The 11,379-nt window shown below is 37.0% G+C and overlaps 1 protein-coding gene across 1 annotated transcript; it reads right to left on the bottom strand.

The window, feature by feature from the left end:
- Window positions 1-1,106: 1,106 nt before the first annotated feature.
- LOC117720813 (olfactory receptor 2A7-like) lies at window positions 1,107-2,875 on the bottom strand. Its single transcript, XM_034519484.2, is given in 1 exon segment — window positions 1,107-2,875. A coding segment is annotated over 1 exon segment (933 nt). The 3' UTR covers window positions 1,107-1,942.
- Between the last annotated feature and the right edge of the window lie 8,504 nt (window positions 2,876-11,379).

The raw sequence follows: 11,379 nt of genomic DNA on the forward strand, positions 1-11,379 counted from the left end.
ATCTAAATCAAATACATCTTCTAGGGCAATCAACACAGGAACCAGAAGAAAGTTAGCTTTAAAAGAGATTATAGCTAGGAGTATATTTCAGTGGTAGAGTGTTTGCCCTACACATGCAAAGCCCAGGTTTATTCTCCAAGCTTATAACAAACAAGGATAAGATATTGTTAGCCTAAATGTTAAAAACAACAACAAAAACTATCCTATGGTTTTTATTCCTGAAACAAAGTACATCAAAGCACCATGACCAAGAGCAAGTTGGAAAGGAAAGTGTTTATTCTGCTTATACTTCAATAGCACTGTTCAACATTGAAGGAAGTCAGGACATGAACTCAAACAGGGTTGGAACCTGGAGACAGGAGCTGATGCAAAAGACATGGAGGGGTGCTGCTTACTGGCTTGCTTTCTTATAAAACACAGGACCACAAGCAATGGGATAGCACCACCCACAATAGGTTTAGCTCTCCCCATCAATCACTAATTTTAAAAAATACCCTACAGCTAAATCTTATGAATGCATTTTCTTAACTGAGGGTCGCTGCTCTCATGTGACTTTAGTTCATGTTAAGTTGACATGACATAAATTAGGCAGCACATGTATTCACTACTACATACAATTTAATAACTTAAAGTTCACTTTCCTCATCACCTCAGATTTTTGTTGTTGTTCATCAATCACAATGCAACAAATGCAAGCCTTATTCTTGTTCTGGTTGGAAGAAAGTTAGATATGCTTAGGAGGCAGTGATATATCTATGAGCATTAATACAAAAATAGCACCCTCACTACACTGCAAAGCCAGCTGGGTAGAAGCAGCATTCAGCTCATTATTGCATTCCCGCTCAGTGTGAAGCAACTTCAGACCATAAGTAAATGACAGTAATTCTATCATAGGAAGACAGTCAGGCATTCATAGCAAAGAAGATCAAAGTCTGGGCCACTCATTACCCAGTGCTTCCTTGGAATATATATATATATATATATATATATATATATATATATATATATATATCTCGCAAAATACCTTCTGAAAGATGTATATAACATTTACAGAACAATGATTTATCATAGCTTACATTGTAGACAGATCCAATATCTCCCCCAAACAGAATCAATATGTTGTGTTTATACAATGCAATGGAGATAAACAATTAAAGCCTCCACTCACCCTGGAAAACTCTGACAAACAGAAGAATGGTTGGAAGAAGGTGGATTAAAACAATGAACACTTTGAGGGACTATAGTCCATTTGTATCAAGGCCAAGAAAGGACAACATTAATACAGACTCTTAGAAGTCAAGTTCACACTTGCTTACGTTGTGAGCGAAGGCAAGACCCACTCATTGGGAGAGGGTATGATGAGATGCCTTATTTCTCATCTTGAAAAGTGCTCCCATGAGTTATTGGCCTTTGATTTTTCAGAGATGAACTGATACTTTGTGCATCTTCAGCAAAATTTAAAAGAAAAAAACTCCATCCCTCTGTTGTTTGTCTATAGTTAAATTGGCCACTGAACAGTACCTGATTCGCCTCCTTGTCTCCCACTTCACTCCCATCCCATCCTAGTTTCCTTTGTTCATCTGTAGGCAGACACTAGGAAGCATTTCTTGCCAGGACTGTTGCGGCATTTTGTGCTACTATTACATCTTGTATATCTTTCAAGCTGTTTGCTGTTGTGGCTCACAGGATTAGTAGCTTGGGTACCACTGATGATTGCTTTTAGCCACATTAAATGCCTGTGCACTGCCATGCCCATGTATGTTTGGGTTGCTTGTGCTCCACCGACCTGCAAAGTAAGAGATAATAAAACACAGGGAGGTTCTTGGAAGGTGTGAAAGGCTTTTGGGGAAAAAATGGAAAAGATGACCAAGTTTACATGTCCTAGTCGATATTGAATGAAATTAATTCTACGATCTTTGCAAGGTCATTATCTTTAACATTCTCAAGAGGTGTCCTCCTTTATGAGCATCCTCTTCAGAGTACTTTTGACCTCTTTGTTCCTCAGACTATAGATCAGAGGGTTGAGCATAGGATTGAAAAGGCTGTGGAATAGCAAGAGATATTTCTTCTGCTCATTGGACTTCCCGTGTTGAGGCCCGATGTACATGACAATGGCTGTACCATAAAAGAGTCCAACAACACATAGATGAGAGGAGCAAGTGGAGAAGGCTTTCTGACGTCCCTGCTGTGATGTGATCTTCAGGATGGCACAAAGAATATGAGCATAAGAGACTACAATTGAAGAAAATGGTCCCACAAGCACAGATGCAGCTCCAGCCAAAACCATGACCTCATTGATGCGGGTGTCTGAACAAGCAAGTTTGAGAACAGCTATAATTTCACAGAAAAAGTGATTCACTTTTTGTGAGCCACAGAAGGGTAATGGTAACAGTAATACTAGATGGACCAAGGCTAAGAGTATTCCTAAAATCCAGGAAGTCAGCACCAGGATAACACAAATTCTCCAGCTCATGATGGCAGTGTATCAGAGCGGGTGGCAGATGGCCACATATCGATCATAGGACATTACCACCAATAGGAGACATTCTGTGTGTGCAAACGTCAAAAAGAGAAAGGTCTGTGTCATGCAGCCAGCAAAAGAGATCGGCTTGGCTGGATCCATAAGGTTTACCAGCATCTGTGGCACTGTGTTGCAGGCATAGGCAATATCAACAATGGCCAGCTGGGACAGGAAGAAGTACATGGGAGTGTGGAGTCTGGAGTCCAGGCAGATAAGCCCCAGGATGGTCCCATTCCCCAGCAGGGTAAAGACATAGAACAGCAAGAAGAGGACAAAGAGGAGCATCTGCATCTTTGGGCTGAGTGGAAATCCCAGGAGAATGAACTGTGTAATCAAGGTCTGATTTCCCCCCATTTCCCTGTGAAAGAGAGTTTGAACCTGGTATGAGTGTTCAAGGTAGGTATTTGGATAATAAATTTATGCATGCTATATTGAATGCTTTTAAGAAAATCCTCCATAATATTCTTGTCTTGTTAGTCACTAAATTAAAAGCTCTTGTGTGTTTTAAATGAATCAGAAAAAAATGTGTATTCTATAAGCTAAGTGCCAATATCATATTACATTATTCAGCAAATACTGCTTTAATGCTCAAACCAATTTTTATCAAAACATGGTAATAAGCTCATATCATGGTAGTGGCTGTACAGTTCAGTCGAGGCTGACAGGTGTGTACATGTGCAGTGTACAGTTATTTTCATGTGGAATGAGGTGAGGAGTGTGTCAGTAATCTTTGTATCAAATTTTCTTACAAATGCAAACTATGTTATAATTTTAATATAAATATAAATTTAATACTGTCATGGCTTTCAGTACTACTAAAATATAATAAATCTGAATGGCATAGAGATATTGAAAGTTTGTTCTAACTCCAGTTGGGTTTAGATTAGGAACCACTCTTTTTTTACATTTATGTCCACAGATGGTCATAAGGTTAGAATACAGTTATCTTTGTTTCTGTTACACTTTGTGCTTCATTTTATACACATGTACTTCCCTGTGCACACTCAGAAAATTCTGTCATGTGCACTACATTCTGCTTAAGAACCTGGTTAGAACATACTCTAAGTGAATACATATAAATGTATGTATCCTCAAGAATCCTAATATTGTTTAGTGTATGTGTCATATTCTCTTTTAGTCTGTTCTATTCTACTCAGTATCATTGGAATTGCAGTGTGAATAATTTAATGATATTTTTAAGCTTTCAGTTGAACGTGTTGACCGACTCAAAGATTCAAGCTTAGGCTTTCACAGTAGAGTAGTATTTAAATAATCTTCTGAACAGAGTTTAGGGACAATGTAAATTAATTACTTTATTAACCCAGTGATATTTTCCTTTGTAGCTGTTCAGATGCTTAAATCTTTTTTGACTGAGAGAAGGCTTTGAACTGCAACTTTTAAACCATTGCTGCAGCTTTCTTGTTTGAATCTATACCATTCGTTAGTCTAGAATTCATGTGAATTTCACATTTAAAATAAAAATCCCAGAAAAAATATGACTTAATTTCTTTCAAGCAAGAGTAGATAAATTCTTATTTTCTTTAAGTCAAATACGGGAAATGATTGAGAGACAATATCATCTTGGTCCAAGAAACAGATTTGTGATTACTGGAATTATCTCCCACAAAGGTGATTGTTTTACTAGAATTAAAATTTAAGTTGGTTGATTGCATAAGGGATTAACTACCCACTTATTCGAGACATCTTATCCTGCATCATTGGAGAAGTTGAAGTAGGCTGGTAATTCAAGTAAGGGATTCAGTTAATGCAATGTATGGGACAGGGGTCATTTATTTCAATACAGTATTTCTTTACTGTTTGGAAGCAATGAAGATAAAATATTATTTTCATCTTCAAATCAATTTTTCTCAAAGTTTAAAATGTTAGTGTGCTACTTTCATGGTAAGATAGTTCAAATTTTTCTTACAAGGAATACGGAGTCAAATAAAAAAGAGTAACCAACGAACACTATTGTTGTTGCTCCTATCTCCAGGTGGCCAAAGCACAAATAGGAATCTTGCCAGCACAGATAACCTTCTTGTTGGAAGATACATACACCCAATAATTCTCAACTTCCTTCAATAAAAATGTAGTCTTACATTAAAAAAAAGCCTCCAAGGTGCTTTTGTTCTGTGTCATTAGCCCATTTCTCAATAATTGCATGAGGTAATGAAAACTTTATAAGCATATCTCTCAATGAGCTAAGCTTTCTAACTGTTGTAATTAAAAAATGCAACAGCATCAAAGAAGATTATCCATACTAGGTCTATCTAAAGAGTTGATAGCCTTCAGATTGTCCTGGTAACTAGGTTTATAAACATAGGAATTTCAAAAGAATAGACAGCAATAGTGGCATTTTCAGTTGTAATTTTTCTTTTTGTCTGAAATTTTATAATAAATACAATTTAGATTATATACGAAACTTTCCTCAAACTTACAAAAAAGCATGCGAAGACACGTTGGATACAGAGTGAGAGAAGCAAGTAGCTGTTAGTGTCAAAATTCTTCTGAGCAGATACTTAGAGATGGACTTTCTCTCAAATAAGCTGACTTTATTTTCCTATTTGTTCAGTAACCTAATATATTCTGAAAACTTGGAAATGGGAGGAGAAGACACTCACCATACACACTGCACTCTGGCCCTTTCAGAAAAAAATGGGAGGCTGTGACTATGCTTAATTCTGGTTTTCCCTGGAGAAAAGCTCATGACAAGATGTGAGGATACTGATGCTGTATTCAATCACTGTGGTCCATAATCACAGATCCAAGAATCAATACAATGACACCTAGGTCAGGGTGCATTCAGTGCAATGCAATAACTTGACTTATAATTTGAAGATCTTCAAAACATCCCTACCTACTAACATCCAAAGAGATTAAATAGTATTTAATAGGAAGTTGGGATCATTTCTATACAGACTAACCATTGTTCCTTTAAACAGAGGTGTGTGTGTGTGTGTGTGTGTGTGTGTGTGTGTGTGTGTATCTCAAGGCTGCACAGGGGATGTAATTCATAAAATAAGTTCAGATAATAAGATCAATGGCAGCTGTGGGAAGGATGTTTAGGAGTCAAGAAAGTATATCAGATATCCCAAAGGGACTTATTAAATATTATTCTGTAAAACTTGACTGGGCACAAACAGAGAAGTTATATTTTCACCAGGAAACAGTTTTTTTTTCTTTTTCAATGTCTAGTGATTTTGATTTCAGAGAGAAACCCTGCAAAGCTATCAATATTACTTTTTTCTCTTCTTTCTGAACTACAGATGAGCTGACCATGCTTTATAATTTCATGGACTATAATGAAGACAACTAATGATGTCTTCTTTTGTGGTTTAAATACTTCTTTGATTCATTTATCTATTTTTTCTCATAGTCAAAAAAGAGGAGATAAAACATATACTTTCCTATATTAGTTATTTTACTATATATGCCAACCTACTAAGGAAGTAATAATCTAATTATATTTAATAGGAAAAAAGTAGCCATGGTCACTTTAGAATGTCCATCAAAGATATTCAGTGGAAAGCTGGCTGGTGACCAGAGCTCATGTTACATCCTTGCTTAGGTGGGTATTCACAGGTGTCTGGTATCTAAAAAGGAACAGTCAGTCTTACCCACACATTGTTTATTATCCAATCCACTAACATACAAGCTGATAAATGAATAATGTTCTCTATAATATTACCAGTCTGATTTATTGTACTTATAGCTTTGTGTTTAGGTCCTTTACTGAAATGTGTTCAATCAGTTCCTTTTCTTCCATTTTCTTTTTCCATGTTTGTTATCAATGTTCTGCTAGCTTCATACAATGACATTGACAATTTTCTTCTTTTCTAGTCTCAAAGCCTGTGGCATAACATAACAATAAGTTGTTATTTGAAGATTGGTAAAATGTAGAAATTGGTTTTTCTTAGAAAATTCTTGTGATATAGTTATTTTTCTTTATATTTATCATTAAATTTTCTATTTTACATAAAGAAGTTAAAGCTATCGTTTTAGAAACACACTTTATCTAAGAATTCTATTTTTTCTTTCTTTTTTTTTACACTCCAGATTTTATCCGCTCCCCCCCCCCCATCTACCCTCTGACTGTTCCACATCCCATACCTCCAATCCACCTCCCTGTCTCCATGAGACTGTCCCTATTTCCACCCCTACTGACCTCTAAACTCCCTGAGGCCTACAGTCTCTTGAGGGTTAGGTGCATCATCTCTGATTGACACAGACCCGGCAGTCCTCTACTGTAGATGTGTTGGGGGCCTCATATCTGCTGGTGTATGTTGTCTTTTTGGTGGTCTAGTGTTTGAGAGATTTCGGGGATCCAGATTAATTGAGACAAGGTCACCCTCATCTTCATCTTCTTTCAGCCTTTCCCTAATTTAACCACACGGGTCAGCAGCTTCTGTCCATTGGTTGGGTGCAAATATCTGCATCTGACTCTTTCAGCTGTTTGCTGGGTCTTCCAGAGGGCAGTCATGATAGATCCCTTTTTGTGAGCGCTCCATAGCCTCAGTAATAGTGTCAGGCCTTGGGACGTCCCCTTGAGCTGGATCCCACTTTGGGCCTGTTGCTGGACCTTCTTTTTTTCAGGCTACTTTTTATTTCTCTCCCTGTAGTTCTTTCAAACAGGAACAATTATGGGTCAAAGTTTTGACTGTGGAATGGTAACCTTCTCCCTCATTTGATGCCCTGTCTTCCTCCTGGAGATGGGCTCTATGATTTCTCTCTCCTTACCGTCCGACATTTCATCTAAGGTTCCTCCCTTTGAGTCCTGAGAGTCTCTCACCTTCTGGGTCTCTGTTGCATTCTGGAGGGTTCCCCCCCCCCCACCTCCTTCTTCCCTAGGTTGCCTGTTTCCATTCTTTCTGCTGGCCCTCAGTGCTTCAGTCCTTTTTTTATTTTAATAATTTTAAACTTTTAAAATAAAATTTGTTTTTATATAAATAGTGTTTCATGGTCATTGTAAACTCTGAGTTGAATATTTTAAAGGAGATTCATTCAGTGTAACTACAATGAGAAAAGAGACAAATAGAGAAGTCCCTTCACCCGTCCCCTCCCCCCCAGTCTATTTTTGAGGTACTTGTATGAAGCTTAGAATTAAATAGAGGGCAAGAGACATGCCTGTCCTGTAGGTGGTCTGACATGTTTCTAGAAGTATTAAGGCCACTCAGTAGGAGGAAATTCATGTCTGATACTGTATGCTAGTGTAGAGGTTATACTGTATGCTAGTGTAGAGGTTATACTGTATGCTAGTGTAGAGGTTATAAGCCCTAAAGGAGATCCTACTACTGCTATTTGTCTAAATCAGTACAATTTCTGATGCATTCTAAATACTCTTACACCCACAGATAACTATAGTTCTAATCACGCATCATAGAACCTTCTTTTTGCAGCAGAGGTCATTACAGAAACCCATAAGAGATCAAAATGTAGATAATGTGGTAACCAGTCCCAATCAATCCATCTGTAATGTAAGCCCTAAACTTAAGGCTCAGAGAAAACCACAAAAAGTGGGGGGTGGGGGTGGGGAACAGTAAGACTGTAAGAGCCAGAGGACCAGGATACATGTCGTGAGACGGTATCTTTGGGACATGAGAAGGAAGTTGTGCTCATTTTATATCATCAGTATGTTGCCCAAACAGGACCTGGATAATAACAACACCAACTGACATTATGATAAGGTTGGAAAAATATAATATCACAAGAACTCACACTAGATAAATAGCTATAGTCATTTACTATTGAAAGGAGAATTAATCTTCTTCAGAGATGATTACTCTAAAGAGTTTTAATCCCAAGTGGTCAGCTGTAATGTTGATTTCCTCAGAGGAAGAGATAAGAAGAGAGCTGAACCCAAGTTATAGGAATACATTGCTTGGACTGAGCCCAGAGCATTTCTAGCTAACTGTCCCTAGGCTTCTTAGCCTTCATGCAGTCTAATCTGCACAAACTCAACTGAACTCAACCAAACTCCACCTACCTCTCTCTGGGCACTGCTCCTAAGTAGCCTCTCTTTCCTGTCCTCTTGAGAGTTGAGCATATACTATCTCTGACTCCTTTTGTCAAATCTTTCTCTAGTTCATCACTTTGACTGCCCCTCAATTAGATGTCATTGTCTAGGATAAAGGTATGTACTAAGATGTGTCTGAGGGATTAACGGTGTATTATTCCAGTCACACAGATCTAGAAGGTCTTTGGATGTGATCCTTTGCCAAAGCAGCCATGTTGCTGAATTAAAATTTCTCTACAGTCAGCTCTAAACATATATATACTGTGTGTATGGGTGTGTATGTGGAGTGTGAATGTGCCGATGAATTTGCTCATAGGTAGGCATGTGGAAGCCAGAGATTATCTTTGGATGTCTTTATCAATTACTTCACCTTATTTTTGAGACTTTAATGGACCTGGATCTTCACTGTCTACCAACCCACTGAGATTCACCTGTCCCCATCTTTTCACTTTTAGGGTTGCTATATTCTCATGCCACAATGCCTGAATAATAGTAAGTGTTTTACTAGAAGGCACTCCCTTTGCCAAACAGATTTCAGGAAAAATATTCAAAAAGATGAGGAGAGGGCTACTCTATAATTTTATACTCTGCTTAATTATCACTCAAGATTGAAAAATGAAGATTTTTTTAGATACAAAATGTAGTAAAATTTGTCTACCTTGTGTTTTTGGTGAAAACATTAATGCCTATGGCTGGACAAAAAGGACCCACTTTAAAGATCTACATTTCATTAAACTTGGATTCCTACATATACACAACTTACAAAAATTTAATCACAGTGAAGTAACTAGTTTAAGTATACTCTTGTAAGAACCCAAGAGACAGAAGCCGTAATTAATATATCTCTCAACTAATAAGAGCCCAAGGGCAAGATGGATACAATTCAGAATTCTATAATACTTAAGAAAAACAAGTGCCAGTACTCTTAAAATTATTCCATAAAATAAAGAAAGAAAGAACTTCCAAATTCATTTGGAAGCCAAGTATTACCTGGCACTGAAACGAACAAAAAATTCAACAAAAACAGGAAATTAGAAGCCAATCTCTCTGACGAACATATATAACAAAAATTCTCAATAGAATGTTTGCAATTGAGATCCAAATTCAAAAGCACATTAAAAAGATTAACCACTATGTGAATGTGTTAAGCATATTTAAATGTGTATGGATACATGTATGTGTATGTATGTGGGGTAACAGGTAAATGTTGCTTGTCTTTCAGGATTACTCTCCACATTATATGTTACAGCAAGGTCTCTTGAAGCTAGAGTTTTTCAGTTCAAGTTGGTCCAATTAGCCAGCTTGTTCCAGGGTCCTGTTTCTGTCTTGTATGCACTATAATTACAACCATTGTACCTATCCAGCATTCACATAGGTTCTAGGGATGAGACCTCCAGTTATCACACGTGTAGTGCTAAGACATCTCACCAGCTATGACATCTTACAAGCCCTTCTGGGGTTGTTTTTTTTTTAATATCACTTTTCTCCATGTGATCAGTCCTGAAATTATCACATTTAGAAATTTGTTCCTAGCTGAGCAAATTTAGTTTTATTTCAGTAAGCATTTGTTTTATTTCTACAAATTGTAATATATCCTTTAGTGATCCTTCTTGGTAATTTCTTACACATTTAAAGTAACAGCTATACATTAAAAATCTGTTTCCATGTTCAAAACAAATAAATATGAAGCGTGTATGAGATAACTCATTCCTGATGGCACAACGTAATTGCTATGAGATGGGACTCTGTATCCAGTTTACATTGGTGTTGTATTTCTTGGTATATTCAGAAACTGGATTAAAAGGTTATTGTGCAGAGACAGTACTCTCCCTGCTTTTTCTCATGGAGATAATTTTAAATTATATTCCTTGAGTGATATTGAGTGCCCAGGCTCTGCGGCAGCAGTAGGTGTCTGCCTACAGTGTTTAAGAACATCGCTCCTGCCTGTTATGACCTCACTTTGTGATACTCATAAGGCTGCTGTAGAGCAAGACAGTTTATGGCAGACTATTTAATGGGAATCCCTCCTGCTCTTCTCCATCTCCAATTTTAAAAGTGCAATTTTAAGAGAGATTCCCAGCTTTAGTTTTTTTTTTTTTTATTATTATCACATGGACTACTTTAAGTTCGTTAGTTCTCAAGAACTAACTGTTTCCACTGAAGCCAGCTTGTAGCCACCCCATGGTGTCTACACCTCTCACAGGGCTTCATGTGTGTTTTGATTCACCCCCACAGAGATGTTTATGTTACACTAGAAGCTGATTACATGTTTTTTAATTTCTTCTCTTTTTTTGAATTATCTGTTGCTGCTTTGTGTTTAAAACAAAAATCATTGAGCTGTTATCACTGGAGATAGAACTAATATTTTACAATGGGAAACCACATGCATTTATAAATATAGTTGTGGTGGTATGGGAATTAATGAGAAAGAACTACAAATACGGAGCGTATACAGACACGTTTTCATGCTTACGTGTTTCTTTTGATGACTGTGATCAACCCTCAGAAGAACAAGGCAGGCTTTTAAATGTTTTCTCAGAGTTACCATTTAAGTATTTTGGGATCATTACAAGTTTGTTTCAAATCAATTTAAATTCTTCCACAATAAAAAATAAATGAAAAGTCGTGAGATCATAAAATGCTTAAGATTGAAGAGAGCTTACAGAGAATTTTGAAATGGTTTCCCAAAATGAATTCTTCACATTTGCACAACTATTCACAAGAGCTCTTGCTAGCTAAATCATAATGCCAGAAAATATTTTTCATATTGATTTTAATTCTGCATCTCTAATAAACCTACCTATTGATTCATTTTTCCCTTTGGAAATGTCAATAAACAGTTATT

This window comes from Arvicanthis niloticus, chromosome 15 (assembly GCF_011762505.2).
Source record: "Arvicanthis niloticus isolate mArvNil1 chromosome 15, mArvNil1.pat.X, whole genome shotgun sequence".
In the NCBI taxonomy this organism is placed as follows: Eukaryota; Metazoa; Chordata; class Mammalia; order Rodentia; family Muridae; genus Arvicanthis; species Arvicanthis niloticus.